Here is a 19,596-nt window from a genome sequence, read left to right as displayed (position 1 = left end):
GTCAAAGACCCCTAATTACTATTAGAAACGAGTTATGACAAAGGATTGTGGTATCCGAACTTTTGGAACGTGTGGGGATTTTTTTTAAAATGGTGCAGAAAATGCATTGAAGTAGATGGTGGTCATTTAGAACATTTACTCAAATATATAGATCGTGGAAACGATGGCAACGATACGTAAAACAATTTATGTATTTCACAATGATACAATGACATAAATCTTATAATTATAGTTCACTTTATTTTGTGTTGATGTTCCGCAGGTCTTTGGTGTGCGGTCAATTATGACAGCTCTATTAATAATATATAAGTAATAAGATAAAAAATAGCATGACTTATATTTTAAAGTAATTGTAATAATTGTCAGTTTTATTCAGAATTTGAAAAAGTATGTATGTAATTAACATAAATGCATCTACCAAGTGACTAACTAAAAACTAATAATAATAAAGTTATTTGTAAAAATATTACACAAATTTAATAACACTCATTTTCTCATATTTAGGTTTTTAAAAAAAGTTTGCTAATGACACGAATTTTGATATTTGAAAATTATATGCGTTTAACCGACATAATACATGAAAATGATCCCTAATTTTGTTTGTATTTAAAAAACAAATTGGAAGTTTAGAAATTACGATCCTTGATTAAACTGATTAATAGGGAATATATTTTCTGAGTGAAATTTTATCGATAAGCAACAATAAATTTTATTTGTATTAGTATTATCAGTGGATTAATTTTCATATTTGGAATTAAATCATCACTACATAAATCTATTTTAGGAATATACGAATTATTCCTCGAATATACTCACTTTGTAAGGTTGTCAGTAGTGTATTATATCCACAAAATTAGAACTTAGGAGTGAAGGTATTTCTGTACTATTAAACGACCAGCAAGTAACAAGTAACGAATCTATGTCACTGGAAAAAAATATTTAAACTGCGTATAAGTAACTCCATCATATAAATCGATAAACACAGTTTTATCGCAAAGATTATTATCGCATTCTGTCGATGAATCGTCAAAAACATATTTGCAAACAGCACAGTTCATATCTAAGTAACTTTTTAATTTATCGAAAGTTCTTGTATCTATTCAAACAACACCAGTTTTATATAACACTACCAAATAATAGTTTTTTACTTAATCGATTATTTGAAACTTTCAAGTTATATAATATCCACTATCAAATTGTGGTCGACGCTTGAGGCATATGAACTACCAATTAATAGGAACACAGCTGTTCATCTATATAGAAAACATTTGGCAAAATTTAGTGAAAGCAAATGCAATCGTTTATTAAAATAAAACATCCATAAATTATTAACTTATTTATTTTTAACTATTTGAAAATTCATTATAAATACACAAGTGTTTATAACATGCGTCCAAGGAAAGAAAAATGGTTAAATAAAAAGTGTACGTTTCAATTTACAAATAAAAATAAAAAATATAAATAAAGAATAAATACATGTTAAATAATAGTAAACTCATTATCACATTTATTGGGCATTTTGAATGACCAATGAAATTTAAAAATAATACATTCATGATCATTTGAAACATGGATTTGTTTAGTTATAAGCGTATTTGATTAAGGAATGCATGCACATACGTATTACGAAATTCGAATGTGTACAGATCACTTGTAAGAAGAAGCCGGCTAATTTAAATCAATTAAATATTGCAGAACCAGCAGCAATGGTTTACATAATAAAAGATTTTCATTTAAAATATTTGCATTCTTTATACGCGTAATTCATTCATAGTTCTCACTTAATTGCAGTTTTGCACAAGTTAATAGTGAATAATTTGAAAACAAATTTTTACATTGTACTTAATTTGTTCATTGCTAGTATAATAGTAACTTTCAACAAAAATCCTTGAAATTAGATGGAATCGTAAATATTTATAAAACTTACTAGCATATAGTACCTACATAGGAACGTGATTTGTAAAAAGGAAAATCGTAGATTAGATTAAAATCTATATTTTTCTTTACAGATATTCTGAATGTATCCGAGAAGAAGTTGTCATCCTGCATATTTATAAGTTGTTTTTTAATTTGTTATTTAGATGAGTATAATCCTTTCGATATTGAAATCTATTCAACATACGTTGTATATTGTTAATCAGTAATTTATTTATTTAAATACTTTAAATTTCTTCCCAGAAATATAATTTCTTACTTTAAAAATAGGCAGCATTTGAAATAAATATTTTGATACTTACGGTTAAAAGAATTCTATTCTTAATTTTATGATCTACATAGATTTTGTAGAAACATGTATTGTATCGTATATTAATGTATCGTTATCGTTTGTTTAATACAAAATTGAATAGTTTTATTAGTTTTGGTCAAATGATTGTATATACTTATTTTAAGAAAATTTGGTTTGGATATAAATATTTCTCTATAATGAAAAAAAATATTTTGTTTTAAATTCACAACAAATAGTATATACCAACATTACCAACAGCAACAGCTAGGATCGTTCGTAAGTAGCTCCATCTATCGTGCTACTTCCCACCTATGCCATTCTGTGACCTGCTACAATTTTCTTTCAAGGCAACATAAGTTTGATTATAATTTGCTACATTCATTTTGAATAATTCCTATATTAATACTAAATTTTAAACATTCAAGGAACTGGTAGTTTTGAAACAAATGTTGACAGTTTATGATGAACTGTAAGAGATATTGTAGCTAAAGTCCGAGACAATAAATTTCAAAACTATAAACAATTTGAATTAAATTATATATATTTATAAATAATATAAATTCTAAGAAAAAATATAGATTACAGCAAATATTTCACATAGTTTGACGAAGGTATATACATTTGAATTGAATAAAATAACATTTGCGGCAAATAATTCCATTTATTTAAAACTATCTGGTCATTTGATTCAAATACTTTTTTTCAGTGTATCAAGGCGTTTGCAACGGTTACATGAAAAAATCCGCAAAAAGAGACCAGAATTGTGGCGTGACAATTCATGGTTTTTGCACCATGATAATGCACTCGCACACTCAGCTTTGTTAATTCGTCATTTTGTGTCCGAAATCAGATTACTACTCGACCCTCCTTACTCGCCAGACTTGGTTCCTTGCGATTTTTTCTTATTTCCGAAATTAAGATTAGTGCTGAAAGGACGCCGTTTTTAAACTGTGATGACAGCAAAGCAAATTCACCAGCTTTAAAGGCTGTGTTGAAATGGAGCTTTCCAAAATAACTTTGTGAAATAGAAACGCCGCTAAGTGTGTGAATGGAACAAGGACCAATAACGTATAAATTTAATAATAAAGTTGAAATAAATTAAGTTCGGTTATTTTTTGAGCATGCCTCGTATGATATTTTAACAGACAATTTTCATGGTGTAACTAGTGTGAAATTTCTAGTTTGACTACGCACTATGCTTATTACATATAAATTTGCATAGAAGTTGCTTCAATTATTCTTATAATTAATACAAATTAAAAGTATACTAATTCAAAAGAATGTTGAGGGTGACTTAAAAGCACGTAGTAAACGATTCAATTTTATAAATACACTTAATTAGAAAACAAAATATAGATAAACGTGCATGAAACACGTAACACTACCTGATGAACGATATCAGGAAAAGAAACAATTATTGTCACTGCATACTGCAACACTTCCGGAAAATTTAAAATTAGCAAATTATTCACGTATGCAGAATGAATGGTTGTTGGAAGTTTCCTATAGTGTTACAAGAATTCGGTTAAATCAACATCAAATTATGTATGAATTTACAACCATATAAATTAAAATAAAAAAGTAATGATTTGGACAAACAACATTTTTACTATGGTTTTAGTTTTCATTGATATATAAGAAGGAATCAGTGGTATTAAAATCTGGTGGATTGGATGGCAGTTTATTAGATACTTTACTTTAAACGCAAGTACAAATTCTGAAACATGTTTTTGAAGTTATTGGAAGATAAAGCCGAACATCTTTAACTTCGTATGTTTTAAATTTGAAAGAATTTTCAAAGTATCTTTCGAAGCTTGACTAATAAACCGTTTATATTTCTCTGTACTATTAAGTGATATAGATAAAATGAGTATATATTCCCAGTTTACAAAATACTTACCCAAATAATCAACGACTACCCAAAGAACGTCACAAAACACATCGCAACACTGTGAAGCGAATTATATTTAAACAAAATATTAATAACATTTATCTATGCTGTACACATTGGTATGCAGTATTACCGACTTCAGTTCAATAACTTCAGTACGAATTAATTCATTAGATCCGAAATCTTTTGGCGTTTGATCGGTGTTACCCATGCACTCTCACTATTGTTGGTTTCTCAGGCGTTTGTTAGATTAAATCGTAAACATCTCCTCTCTAACGCTGCCTACCTATGGTGGTGGGAAATGGTCGAACACCTTAGCGATTTGGTTTTGGAATGGTGGAATTACGGATAGTGGAGGATAGACCGCAATTTTTGACAAGGCACTAGAACCCCAATTATTTTTTTAAAAGCATACTTATACAAGTTTTTCTTGAAAAAATCTTTGAAATCTACCCAGCTACCAGCTGTCAGTCAAAGTCTTGTATATGTATACAGGGTGTCCCGGAAATGGTGGGCAATCTCTCGGATAAGGATAGATAATGAGAAAATAATGTCACAAGTTCATATAAAATTTTTTCCTCCGCGCTCACCTTGTAGAGTTATTAGCTCTTGAAGTTGAGAATTAAAAATGTTTTTTTTTTGCTGTAACTTTTGTATTTTTTAATAAATTTTGAAAATTTTTTGGCTGGATCTATAATTTTTGAAGCTGCTTTGGATGATAATATGAAATCCTCGATAATAATTATGGGGGCCCGTAAGCAAAGCACCCCCCACCAAAATTTCTAGAAAAAAATTTTTGTTCCACTATACTCCAAATTTTCCATCATTTTATAAAAATTTATGGTATTTTACGTAAAAAAGGTATACTTGTTGAATATCCATGAAATAGATATTTTTTAAGATAAACCCGTTTAAAGAGTAAGGTACCACCATTTAATTTGAGACATTTTATTTAATTGAAACACACATTTAATCGTGGTTGGCTTTGACATGTCAGAGTATGCCAAAGGCAATTAAATTGTCAAACTTGTCAAATACGTAGTTTTAAATCTAAGACTCATCTCATAACTCATAATTTGTTATAAAATATGGAGTATTCCAATGAAGAATATGCTGATATGCATTTAATGTACGGGCGGGCTCTTTGTAATGCTTCGGCAGCAAGAAGATTTTATCAGCATTCTTATCCTAATAGAAGGATTCCGGATCGCAAAACTTTCGAACGTATTGATCAAAGATTAAGAGAAACTGGTAAAATACGATTACTATTATTAAACAAAATGGATATTAAATAAATTTTAATGTCTTTAGGTCANTTCCTCCCAAAACTTGCTTCGTCAGTATACAGAATTAATCTCGTAAACATAGGATTTTGCTCATGTCTCTGAAGAAACCATTGAGAAAACTGTACTCTTGCACGAAAATCATCAGGATTAAGAGCATGCACTTTTTGGATATGGTAAGGGTGAAGAAGCTGTTCTCTAAGGATTCTTGCAACAGTGGTCTTTGGAACATTGGTAAAAGAAGATAATGACCTAATGCTAACTGTTGGATGAGCAGCAACTTCGTCCAGTATATTTTCCTCTACTTCAACTGTACGTGCTGTTCACGGGGCACCCCTGTTTGCAGTAACAGGAGCAAACTGACCTAAAGACATTAAAATTTATTTAATATCCATTTTGTTTAATAATAGTAATCGTATTTTACCAGTTTCTCTTAATCTTTGATCAATACGTTCGAAAGTTTTGCGATCCGGAATCCTTCTATTAGGATAAGAATGCTGATAAAATCTTCTTGCTGCCGAAGCATTACAAAGAGCCCGCCCGCACATTAAATGCATATGCAGCATATCCTTCATTGGAATACTCCATATTTTATAACAAATTATGAGTTATGAGATGAGTCTTAGATTTAAAACTACGTATTTGACAAGTTTGACAATTTAATTGCCTTTGGCATACTCTGACATGTCAAAGCCAACCACGATTAAATGTGTGTTTCAATTAAATAAAATGTCAAATTAAATGGTACCTTCCTCTTTAAACGGGTTTATCTCAAAAAATATTTATTTTATGGATATTCAATAAGTATACCTTTTTTACGTAAAATACCATAAATTTTTATAAAATGATGGAAAATTTGGGGTATAGTGGAACAAAAATTTTTTTCTAGAAATTTTGGTGGGGGTACTTTGCCCCCGGGCCCCCATAATTATTATCGTTGGATTTCATATTATCATCCAAAGCAGCTTCAAAAATTATAGATCCAGCCAAAAAATTTTCAAAATTTATTGAAAAATACAAAAGTTACAGCAAAAAAACCATATTCAATTCTCAACTTCAAGAGCTAAAAACTCTACAGGGTGAGCCCGGAGGAAAAAATTTTATATGACCTTGTGACATTATTTTCTCATTATCTATCCATATCCGAGAGATTGCCCACAATTTCCGGGACACCCTGTATATATCTTGTTATAAATTAAATATTCCTATTAAGATTTATTAAGTTTCTGTTTAGTTTAGATTGGCATTTACGTTGTCCAAATTCATTGAAATTAAATGTCATTTAAAAGAGGTTCTTTGTATTTTTTATGATCTATCTGTTAGAGAAAAACTTGATAAAAACTAACAGATCTGTAAAATAATGGTAACAGCATTGTGATGAATTCTAAAGATAAAATATTTACAAGAAGAAATTTACAAGAAAAATTCACAGAAAGATTTTACGGTCACAAATAATAATTGACGAATTGTGTAGATCGTCCATTTATCACAGTGACAGCACAGTATATTAAAGAGTCTAATACTGAGTAAGTATTTGCGTCAATACATTTAAGTACGTAATTATTATTAATTAGTCTAGTTATGAAAGCCTCATGCGACAATTAGGAACCCGTTAAATGTTTAATTATTTATTATGCTTCACATTAAGAATATCAGTACAACCAGGAAATGAACTATTTTGTTAATAATTAATTTCGGAACGTGATTATTGTTATCATTTGGGCACATTTTCATTCATTTTATTTAAGCAAGCAGTAAGTAGTGACCTGCTCCTTGTCCATTGTGGTTTTGTATATTTTTGGTTAATTTAAAAATAGTTTTTTGCTTGGAAAAAAGCAAATATCCAACTAAAACGAGAATATCATTGAAAATAATACATCAGAAATAGATATGACCTCGATATGAGATGAGCACGACCTTAATACTGTTTCCTCAATAGACTTATTTAGCGAATCTCCTATTTGTCCATTTTTTCCTTCACGGACCATGATCTCTGCTAATAAATAAGACAAGCATGGTAATGTACATGCAATTAATATATATGTTAATGCTTATTAAATTGTAATAATATTGTAGTGTATTATAAGATGATACTCACAGGTGTTTCATGTTAATAAATATACACCGAGGGAAAAATCTGGCTTGAAACTAGTTTGAGATTGAATAATTATTTTTATTATGTGTAAATAATTATTTATATACAAACATTTTTAGGAATATTAATGTCACTGCCTATCTAACTGTAAGTGTTGTATATATTAGAAGAAACTAGTACTTTTAATGTCAACTGTGTTATATTAATGACTGAAACAAATCATGTAATACCAAACACTTATTTGTAATAATTAAATTTAGTCCATAAAATTAAACACTCCATTTAATGCATAACAGTGGACAGTCAAGGCATGTAGTGTAGAACAGCATCAATTATTATTGTGCACACATTGCGTGAGATGTTAATGAGCATAATTATTAGACGAGCAAAATTGCAACGCTAAATCGCTTAGTTATCGAAATAAAAAAAAACTGGCGTAGAACCAAACCAGACTTGGCGCGATTTCTTAATTAGGTGATCGTGTACACGAAACCACTTTTTACGACATTTTTTGTTGGTCAGGATCTTTTAAATTTCGAAAAAATAAAAAAATCTATTTTTATGAGAATATATTTTTTAAGGTCTCCACCGTTATATCTCAAAGAATAATTGGACTATCAGAGTATTTTTTTATTTAAAGCAGACACAATAGCGCTTTTAACAGTACTAATGGATTTTATAAAACTCGCTTTTTCATTTCGCTAAAAATCAGGAAAACTTGATATTTAAATTTTGTGTAATACAATTTTCACCAATCGATTAACTTTTTTTTTATGATTTTTTTATATACATGCCGCGAAGAAAATGAAGCCCAAACATTACATAAATTTTTGAAATAATTAGTTTTGGCAACAAGCGATTATTTCATAGCACGCTAAACTGATGCATGGGGCGTCCAACGTAATGTGTAATCTACATAGTGTAAGTGTACGGCTTGCGGGATTTGGAGTAGGTACATACATACGTGCCTAATAAGAAGTGTGTAATAATCATCAGAATATATGAAGTTTTTAAGACAATGGAGTGCATTATTTGTAAGAAAACTGTGCGGGATGATGACAAATCTGTAGTACAAAGACCTAGAATTCAAGATTTGTTGTCAAAAAAAAAACAATATTTTAAATGGCGAAATTAAAATAAAATACCTTATAGACTGTCATAAATCATATGCTATGTTTCAAAACATTGATCCTACCTGTATTTTGCAATCAGACGTATCACGCGAATATGTATATAATATATATTTTTGATTTGTTAAAATAATAACAAATTTAAACCTTTTATTTTGGTGAATGTATTTTTCAGCAATCGAGAAAAACTTTTATTTGTGAAAATTTGTATGTATATGCTGCTAACAAAATAAAGCCAATACATGAGAAATGTTTTTGAAATCATAATTTTTTATGTGCAACTTACAGTATGACGACCGCAATTTTTTTAAACAAACTGAAGCCACATTCTTGCACACCTGGCTCTCGCATTAAACTGTATATCGCCTATCGTCTGCGTAATATCAGATCGCCGCGTCGCGTTGTCTTCGTGTGGAGTAGTCAAATTTTTATCAATTTTATTAATTTCAAAAGGTACCTTCTTACCTATTTGGTATACAGCTAATGCAAAAAAACAGCGAATTTTGAGAGCTGTTTCAATTTGTTTTTCCGCCTATGTGAGTTGGTGTCTTATACCTATTTATTTAAGGGCATAAACTATAGGTATTATTTATAAAATTGGTTCGTATGACATTTTGACATATTTTAAAAATATACTAGTATGACAAACACCATAGTTATAACAATTGCCATTAATACTTATTATTGATAAAAAATCATTTACTACCACAATTTTTATATTTTGACAATTTAGGCCCTATATTAAAAACATTTAATTCGTTATCTTCTTCTTATCTTCCTCGAAATATTTAATAAAGTTATTACAAGGACGACATTTACACTCATTATAACATTTTAGACCTTTAACGCACCCGCATTTTCGATTATCACAATTTTTATTGGAACAATAAATGCTTAATGATTGCCGAACAATTCAGGAATTGACTTATCATTGGAAAATATTGGAATTTATAAGTGGTGTTGCTATATTGCTAGCATGTCGATGTCAGTTCTATCTTTCGCAGCATTTACTATTTTCTGATAAGTAGCTTTTTCAGTGCCTTAAAATATTCAGTATTTTGCAGTAAAATATATAAACAATTTCCTAAAAAAATAATTGTAGTAGGTTTAAAATCGATATTCATTTGAGTAGGTAACCTATATTATACTTTGGGCACCTAAACATTATTTAAAATTATTTAATTACTTGTTTGAACATATATCAAACCTTTCATCTTTTTAGTTCTACTATTATAGCAAATAAGGCACATTTCAAAAGTATGCAATTTTAACCGAGTTCCAGAATAATTTGAGAGACCGGTGGCACTGTCTGATTGCAAAATACAGGTAAGATCAATGTTGTGAAACCTAGCATATGATTTATGACAGTCTATATGGTATTTTATTTTAATTTCGCCATTTAAAATATCGTTTTTCTTTGACAGAATTTCTTTTGCGGGATTGTCTTGTCTTTTTTCAGCACTAGATATTAGTGACAACAAATCTTGAATTCTAGGTTTTTGTACTACAGATTTGTCATCATCCCGCACAGTATTCTTATATATAATGCACTCCATTGTCTTAAAAACTTAATATATTCTGATTATTATTACACACTGCTTATTAGGCATGTATGTACCTACCTACTCTAAATCCCGCAAGTCGTCCACTATGTAGATTACACATTACGTTGGACGCCCCATGCATCAGTTTAGCGCGCTATGAATTAATCGCTTGTTGCCAAACTATAAGCTTTAGGAAAAAAATAATTATTTCAAAAGTTTATGTAATGTTTGGGCCTTCGCTGCATGTATATATGTATAAAAAAATCATAAAAAAAAGTTTATCGATTGGTGAAAATTGTATTACACAAAATTTAAATATCAAGTTTTCCTGATTTTTAGCGAAATGAAAAAGCGAGTTTTATAAAATCCATTAGTACTATTAAAAGCGCTATTATGTCTGCTTTAATTAAAAAAAATTACTCTGATAGTCCAATTATTTTTTGAGATATAACGGTGGAGACCTTAAAAAACATATTCTCATAAAAATAGATTTTTTTTTATTTTTTCGAAATTAAAAAGATCCCGACCAACAAAAAATGTCGTAAAATACGATTTGATAAATAAAAAAATAAAACCTACCATGTCTGACATGGTTCTACGTCAAAAAGCGTTGCTTATAGAGGGTTCCACTTACGACCAATTTTACCGAAAATTTAGTTAATAACTTTTTACCCTGTATGTCTAACATGAAACTTGATTCAAAACCTGAAGGAGCAATCATTCTTTCATTAATTATGTACCTACTTTTGTGGGGTGCTTCAGAACTTATCCAAAAAAAAAATTTTAATGTACAGGGTACTACTGGTACAGGGAATGTATTTGTGTATCTACCTAGTTTCTACGAACTAACAGAAATGTTGTCTTGCTTCATCATAACAGAAATGCTTCACCATAACACAAATGTCTTGCTTCACCATAAATTAAAACGATATCCATCAACTCCGAGTTGCTATTCAAGTAAACCATTTTTGATACTTGAAAAACTAATGTAAACACTATCGCCACGTGGAGAGAGAAAGCATATTGCGTACAGCGCACAACGCGAATGACGCTAGGGACTACAGTAGCCCCGTGATTTAAGGGTTGTAAATACAACAACTGCAATATTTTTAGCTAGATATCATTTGTGCGCCTAATTTTTTGTTTTCAAAGAACATTTACTTCATTTGATTGGATTTTTTTGGAATTTCTTTTTGAATTAACCTTTAAAATAAAGTGAAATTTATTAGTAATGACAATATATCTCATATAGCTTATTTACTACCTGCCGCTTCTGACAGAAGTTTGGCTTTTACAGAGTGTTCTTTGACTGAGTTGAAGTAGTAAGTGTATTAAATTTTATAAAAAGTATACAGTGTGGATTAGTTTGGTGATGCATGTATTGGAAACGATAAGAGATAGGAAAATGGTTAAATGGGAAAGTTTTAGACAGTTCTGTTGCTAAGTTAATGGCGCTTGCAGACCGGTTCTAGCTCCTCAGGGTTTTGAGTCATTTTGAAAAAAAAATTGTCTGTAAAATCTGAAAACACCGTTTCACAGCAAGTTTTTTCGAGGAATTTCACAGTATATTTAGATTTTCATTACGACGTTTCGGTTGCGAGAAATCATCACCAACTTTCTATTTTCTTATGGGCGCCATATTGAATTCTAAGCTGAGCAAATAGAGATTTTTTTGACTTTTCAGTGATATAATATAGGTAAGTTAGAAAAAAAATCAAAAACAACCTCAAAAATCAATATTTTAATATTTTTAATAAATCTGTCAATACCGCATATTTTTTAGAAATATAGAACAGTTTCAAATTTTTGTAAAAGCTTATCATTAATGTCATGACGTTGAGTGAACTCCAATAAAGAGAAATAGGTATGTTGGACTGCCTTATTAAAAATAATAGAAAAGCAACTGCAGCAGCAACAGTTATATTGGATATTATCCCGAATGACAACCACCAAATGAAATGTATTTTTCTAAATTTATTATAAATTTGGGAATGTTTGGAAGTTTTGAAAAGCTACATGCTGAAAATTATGAAAGAGATAATCACAATAACATATCACATTTTTCTTCACTGGAATAACGCAAAGTCATTTTGACGAGTTCACTCTAATTGTTAACAATTGACTCTATGATTAACAATAGTTCAAAATGACAAGCTGTTTGAAACAAATGAAAATATTAGACTACTAATGGGACTTTTCTTCTTAAATACATGACCATTACTATCATTTTTTCACTCAACACCATGATTTTACAAAAATTTAATACTGTTCTATAATAGTATCGAAAAATTATGCGGAGTTGCCAGATTCATTAAAAAATATAAAAAAATATTGATTTTTGAGGTTGTTTTTGAAATTTTTTCTTACTTATTTTATATCACTGAAATGTCAAAAATTTCTCTATTTGCTCAGCTTATTTCGGCAAATTCAATATGGTCCCCATAAGACAAAAGAAAATTGATCATGGTTTCTCGCAATGAAAATCTAAATATACAGTGAAATTCCTCGACTTGTGAAAATTTGTTTTCGGGTTTTAAAAATTCCTCTAATTAAAAAAGTTACAGACGATTTTCGAAAACGCCCACATTTCCTTTTTTTCAAAATAACTCAAACCTGAAGGCTACGACCGATCTGCAAGCCCCATTAAGTTAGCGATAGAATTCTCTAAAACTTCCCTATTTAACCATTTTTCTATCTCTTATAGTTTCCAAGAAACCAATACATGCATCACCAAAATGGTATGCTTGACAATTTACAAAAAATATAAAATGCAGTGTCGGAAATTCAGATTATTTTATATAAAAACCAAATATAAATGTGACGCATTTCGGTAAAAATAAATTAATTTAAAATTTAGTAGCTATTAAGATTACCACCTATTTATAATAAAAAGAACAAAACCTGAACAAACAAGTATACATATTTTTTATAAATCTAATGTTAAATGTTACATAAGTGCTGTATTCTGTAAAACTGTTTAAATATAAGAATAATTACATGCTTTGCCACGTTATCTAAATTTTATCGCAAAAGTAATATATTAGTTAAAAAATATACGGTAAAGTAACAATGGCATATAAAGTACACTCGTGCACAATAATTTAAAAGGTTATTTCTGTAAGCCACGCATTGCGATCAAGGTGTACTAGTTGAAAATAATCCATTAAAATAACAGGCAAATTAGATTTGACTTTGATTTATGTGCAATTTTGGATTACAAGGTACGTTCTGAAGAAAACAGGACCTTTTAAAAATAAGAACAACAAGCAGTTTTTTGGCAAAACCGATTTATTTTATTCAAATTAAATCCCTTACAGCGATTTGCACAGTTTAAAAGCATGTCTAATGAGTTTTTTTAAACAAATAGAACAAAGAAAACCTTATTATTTCTAAAAAATATGATTTTATTTTAAACTTTGTTCTATTCACGTTTTCTTCTATAAATTATTATCTTTCAAAAATATGCCTTATAAAAGTTCAAGTATACTACACACGATGTGACATAATTCACCTTTAATTTATTTGCTTTAAGTTGAAAGTAATAAAATAATTCACTTGTTCTAACATGTGTTAAGCTGAATGTCTCATGTAGACATTTCCTGTTCTTCCCACTGACGTGTATTGAGAACTCTGATCTTTTCCTTGTGCCATAATTAAAAATTAACTTTATAACTAAACCTCTTCGCCAGATTCTGCCAGATGTGAACTACGTTTTGCCATTTAAATCTTTAATTGCGACAAGCTCAATGAAAACTACATTTTTGTTTTTGGTTGGAGGTTAACTTCAAATTCGAATTAAGAGTTAGAAGATACGTAAAATTTAAATAGTTATGAAATTTGTTAACTTGATTACGCATGAATCTAAGGAAGTAAAGACGGGAAATTTAATCTAAACTGGTTAAATCTCACAGTTAATCCAAGATTAATAAACCGGCCGTGAGACACCAACACGTAGATCGGCAGCAATTTTTGTTTGTCAAGAAACTAGACTGAATGCATTGCATAAGTGAAAGTGTCTTACACTCCACATCTTATGTATTTAGCGCTTTAATAGGAATATTAATTACACTTTATATATAAACATACGATTAAGAAACAGGTCAAGTTCGCGGCAAGAAATGGCTTTAAAATTCATGAAAATAAGCCAATGATTCTTTGAAGATATTGCGTCAACTTCCGGTGATATAATAAATTATGGTTTGTAAAAATTGTCCTTTTCTAGTTGGGAATATGTTATGCAATGTATTCAACAAGCACGCGATGGGAAGTGGATGAAAAGAACATAATAACTGGGTTTACAAACAAACAATGAGATAAAGAGAAGGAAATTAATGAAACAATGCATTCGCATTGAAATATAACCATAGCAGAACGTGTCGTGTGCTGACGTTTATTTTGTAGCTAAGAGATTGAATCACTCTGTATAAGTAATAAAATATCAGTATCTACGTATGAAAAATACCTACAAATATTGTCATATTCCTAAACATAGAAGAGCCAGAAATATATACCGGCCATTCTTTTACCGGAACACCAGCCACTTAGCATTGTGGTGCAGACATCACTATTTCTGGAGCGTTCTGGAGGTTGGAAAAGTGACCAAGTTACTGATGGATATGTCTCTTTAACAGAAAATCGAGAATGAAAAGAAAGTTTTAAACGACAACGATGCTGCCGCTTCGTCTTCATTGCATGATTGTATACTGAACATATTCAGAAGACAAATTGTTTTAAGGAGGACCTATAACCGCTCAATGTTAATAGAATATCTCACAAAGAACAATTTGTTAGTTTTGGTAGTGCAATCCAGTATTCATAATGCAAATTTTCGTTTTAATATAAATATTTTTTAATATAAATGCTAATAAATAGTTAAATATCAGCAGTCTTGTCTGCGGCGTTAGATATTTTTTGCATACCTAGTTTTCTGGTATCGAAAAACATTTCACTTGATAAAATTTTTTTAAATTTATTTCAACTAGCTTTCAAAAAGGATAAAACATACGAGAACTAATAATGGAATGAAAATAAATCCTACGTTTCGATTTCGAGATCCTTAAATATCCCTGAAGATGTTTGACGCAGAGTGATGAAATTTCCAGATACCCGCGCAGTGTCCGCAGTGTATCAAGATAATTAAATATATGTAAAACTAATGTTCACAAAACTTTAAAAAACAACTTCTTCGGCCATTTCATTTAACTCCTGCTCAAGAACTTGAAAATTTAAATCACAATGCACGTTTACAATCTTGCGCTAGTTGGTGAATGGCTTCGCAGAAGATAATTTGCTTCAAAAATTGTTTTGTACCAACGAATCTTGCTTTACAAGGAACGACCACTGTAAAAGTTTTGACCGCTAAAAGGGAGAGGTAACCGGAGAAACCTATCACCCAGTATATCGATTTGACTTAAGCTTTAAGAGATTATACGCCATAATAGTCCAAATAAATGTGCCAAATTTTAACGCGATCGGTAAAAGGGTTATGAAGTTATTAATTAAATTAGTTTTATTTTTGACACCTTTGAAGGCCCGTAACTCAAAATCCAAAAACACTTTTTTAACTTTTTTTTCGTAGATCGTGTTTACTTATCGTCATGAATATGCAGTCAAACGTTGTCGGTGAAATTTGCGGACACCCTGTATACAGGGTGTTAGTAAATAAGTGCGACAAATTTCAGGGGGTGATTCTACATGAGAAAATAATGGTAGTTTGCTTATAAACGTATGTCCGCAAATGATTCGTTTTTCGAGATACGGGGTGTCAAAGTTTTTCTTAAAAACAATTTTATGTTCATCATTGGCGCGCGTACGGGTAATAATTTCATTTTTTTTTAAAGAAAAACTTGGTACGCCACTGAGATATTACAAATTAAAAATCATTTTTGAATTCCTCGTTCAATTTGTGACAAAAAATCTCTCTTGCCTTTCCTTCGTATGGGGCGCCGTTTTGATGGAAAAAAATAAAACATCTTAACGCGTATTTTTTTATTTCTTTAATACATTACTTAGTAGGCTACTGTCAACATTTGTCTGTTAAATACGAATATTTTTAAGAAATGTCAAATTAGCGTTTCGTCATTATTCATTTATTAAGCTTTTAGTTTGCTATAACATTAGTGTTAATAAGTAATTAATTTTTCTTTTATCGAAAAGAATGGAAAATTTTATAAATTCGGAATTGTCAGACATGCATTTTGTCTATGGTCGAAGTAATGGAAATGGTCGGCAAGCTCGACGATTGTATGCTGAGTTGTATCCAGGACGTAGGGTACCTCATCACACAATATTTGCTCGTCTTCATCAACGTTTGCGCGAAAATGGTTCATTTAAGAAACAAATGGTTGACTGTGGGCGCCCTCGAGAAGTACGAACTGTGCAACTAGAAGAAGCAGTACTCGAGTTAATTGCGGAGTCACCTGAAACAAGTACTCGAAAAATTGCCAACATATTAAATGTAAGCAACTTCACTGTATTTAAAATTCTTAAAGAACAGCAATTGTATCCGTTTCATATTGAACGTGTGCAAGCTCTACTACCTAGAGACTTTTTTCAGCGCCTATTTTTTTGCCAATGGATTAATCATCAAATCGCTCAAATTCCTAATTTTTTAAATGCCGTTTTGTTTACTGACGAGGCTACTTTTGGACGACAGTGTATACGAAATTTCCATAACAATCACTTATGGGCTGAGGAAAACCCCCATGGAATCTTTGAAGCTCATTTTCAGCATCAGATTTCTGTAAATGTATGTATGGCTTGGGGTAATTGATGATCATTTAATCGGTCCATACTTCCTCCCACAACAACTAACAGGCGAATCTTATCTTAATTTCCTACAGGAAGAGTTACCTATGGTACATGCATGATGGTGCATCAGCCCATTTTAGCATTAATGTATGTAATCACTTAGACACAGTATTTCCAAATCGTTGGATAGGTAGGGGGGGCTCGATCGCCGGATTTAAATCCTCTTGATTTTTGCATCTGGGGTTTTCTTAAGTCATTAGTTTATTCCACGCCCGTTGAAGATGTTGATGACCTGAGGAATCGAATTATAGATGGCTGTGAGACAATAAGAAATATACCAGGAATATTTGCGCGAATACCTCAATCAATGAGGCGAAGAGTTGAATCTTGTGTCACGTGTGAGGGAGGTCATTTTGAACATTTGTTGTAGCTTTGCGCCTTTTCAAAATTTTATTAGTGTTATTTTCTGTTATTGTTCTGGTTTAATGTTATTGTATTAGATAGTTCTTGTCTTGAATGTACATATTAAAGAAATAAAAAATACGCGTTAAGATGTTTTATTTTTTTACATCAAAACGGCGCCCCATACGAAGAAAGGGCAAGAGAGATTTTTTGTCACATTTTTAATTTGTAATATCTCAGTGGCGTACCATTTTTTTCTTTAAAAAAATTGAGACTATTACCCGTACGCGCGCCAATGATGAACATAAAATTCTTAATTGCGTGTCAAAAAATGCGCAATAACTACCTCTTAAAACCCACCAAATTTCATTTGCACATCTCGACCGGTTTCAGAGCAATAAATTAAATCGTCAGTTTTTAAGAAAAAAACATACGTTTATAAGCAAACTGCCATTATTTTCTCATGTAGAATCACCCCCTAAAATTTGTCGCACTTATTTACTAACACCCTGTATAAGTTTTAAAAGAAATGTTGCATTTATATAATTTTATTTTATTTGTTAAATAGTAAAATTAACTCCGGTATATTTTGGGCATTTCGCCTTTAATATTAAACAGAGGTCATCTAGATTACCGAACTTATTTTATCAACAAATAATTCACCTATTTGCCTGTTACAAAAAAACGTACAATTTGTTCTATAGTTACATAGATGTTCTTAATACATTTATGTTATTACATTATGTAAAACGCCACGCTTTTCTTGTGTTCAATAGTTGTTGATATTTGTTACACTATTGTCCTTACAAAGCCTATCATGTAAAATTAAGTACTTGCTTGGTTTTGGTTTTGTTTTAGTCTTAATTAACTTAAGATTTTGTCGTTCTTGAGTACTGTTTTTTTAATGTACGTACCTATATATTTTGTTTTCTAATTATTAAGTACTACGTAGGTAATTGTAATGTTAGCAGTATATTGAGTTGCTATGCATATAAATAAATACATAAATTAATTTTACTGATATTAAACATTAATAAGCAGTAGTTTAACTTTTTGATAATCAAGTGCCTCAATATTTGATGTCAAGGAAAACATGAAAGCAATTAAGTATTAATTAAAAATCTATTTTCTATAACTAGTTAACATTGATTTACTGTAAATCCTTAAATAAACTATTAACTGCATTAAAACGATTTTTAAAACATTTATTTAACACTGTTTACAACGTTTTTCTATACAGGAAACGGAAATTAGTTCCTAAGTAACAAAAAACGATTATTTCTGGTAGATAAACATGAAACTAACCTCAAATCATCCATGAACAGGTAGGAGACCCATTCCGAATCGAATTTTAAGGATTGTCAACACGAGTAAGTCCACGATTAGAGAGTTGTAGTAAAGAATAGACGTAGAACATTTCACCAGGACTTTACCGGTGTAACTGATAGTGAAATTATTGTAAACAAAAGTGAAAATGCGGTGTGAGTGACGACGACTAACAAGCGACGCTCGAGCGTCGAAGCTTGCGCGTGTTGACGGCGTCCCGACGCGTCGTTGCCATAGCTGCGAAATTGGAAATAAAATCTTTGATTTGTACGACTTATTCAAACAAGAAACGTTTACAGAAAGTTGATGCATATACTTATCTGCTAAAAAAGTGTTAATGTAAATTCAGGAACAACTCTATATTGGATATTAACTAATAAAATAAACACTATTATAATACTGAACAAGTAAGCAAATTTATTTTTAAAGCCTTAGTAATTTCTTAATAAAATAACAGATTGGCTAACTTATTATCATAAAGTTAAAATTGTCTAAATACATGCATACATATTTAAATCCAAATAAGGAAATTTTATCATAGTCCAGTCACTGAAGGCGAAAATAAAGTAAAAGCTCCCAATTTTTTCGGATAGCATGGATTTTCCTGAAAATGTGCATACAAACTCATCTGACCCACTTCAAAAGTTATATTGATTAAAAAGATTCAATTCATGTTCAAATATGTTGGATACAGTTCCTTTCATGTTTTTTAATATAATTTATGAAATTTAATTACTTTTCAACCCTTAAAAATCCTTAAAAACTAAAGCTACATGGCCAAAAAAATAGAAAAAAAGAGTTTTTAACAGTTTAAAATATTCTTTTGGTGCATTCACAATGTATTGCATTTCTTTTGTTATTCATTAGAAATCTTACGTCTTATTACAAAGTTGTAACCCTTAAAAATCATCTCTTATAATAAAATAAAATATTATTGAAAGCTTGAGA

At 30.3% G+C, this 19,596-nt stretch overlaps 1 protein-coding gene across 3 annotated transcripts in view; it reads right to left on the bottom strand.

Moving 5' to 3' along the window:
* The window catches only part of LOC108913953 (estradiol 17-beta-dehydrogenase 11), a 57,377-nt gene extending 38,633 nt beyond the window's left edge, over positions 1-18,744 (bottom strand). Inside the window, exons 1-2 of one of the 3 annotated variants that reach the window (XM_018719610.1) lie at positions 4,252-4,344; positions 4,128-4,176 (exon numbers count right to left, since the gene is read on the bottom strand). In XM_018719610.1, the coding sequence (XP_018575126.1) occupies positions 4,128-4,176; positions 4,252-4,329 (127 nt within the window). In that variant the 5' untranslated portion in view covers positions 4,330-4,344. Of the gene's footprint in view, positions 1-816; positions 931-4,127; positions 4,177-4,251; positions 4,345-18,627 lie in introns of those variants that run through there. The other 2 variants (XM_018719613.1, XM_018719612.1) reach the window with 2 other exon arrangements.
* Between the last annotated feature and the right edge of the window lie 852 nt (positions 18,745-19,596).

Source organism: Anoplophora glabripennis, unplaced genomic scaffold (genome assembly GCF_000390285.2).
Source record: "Anoplophora glabripennis isolate ALB-LARVAE unplaced genomic scaffold, Agla_2.0 scaffold803, whole genome shotgun sequence".
Taxonomy (NCBI): domain Eukaryota; kingdom Metazoa; phylum Arthropoda; class Insecta; order Coleoptera; family Cerambycidae; genus Anoplophora; species Anoplophora glabripennis.
The sequence above is the reverse complement of the archived record's forward strand: the minus strand, read 5'-3'. Positions and strand labels throughout refer to the sequence as shown.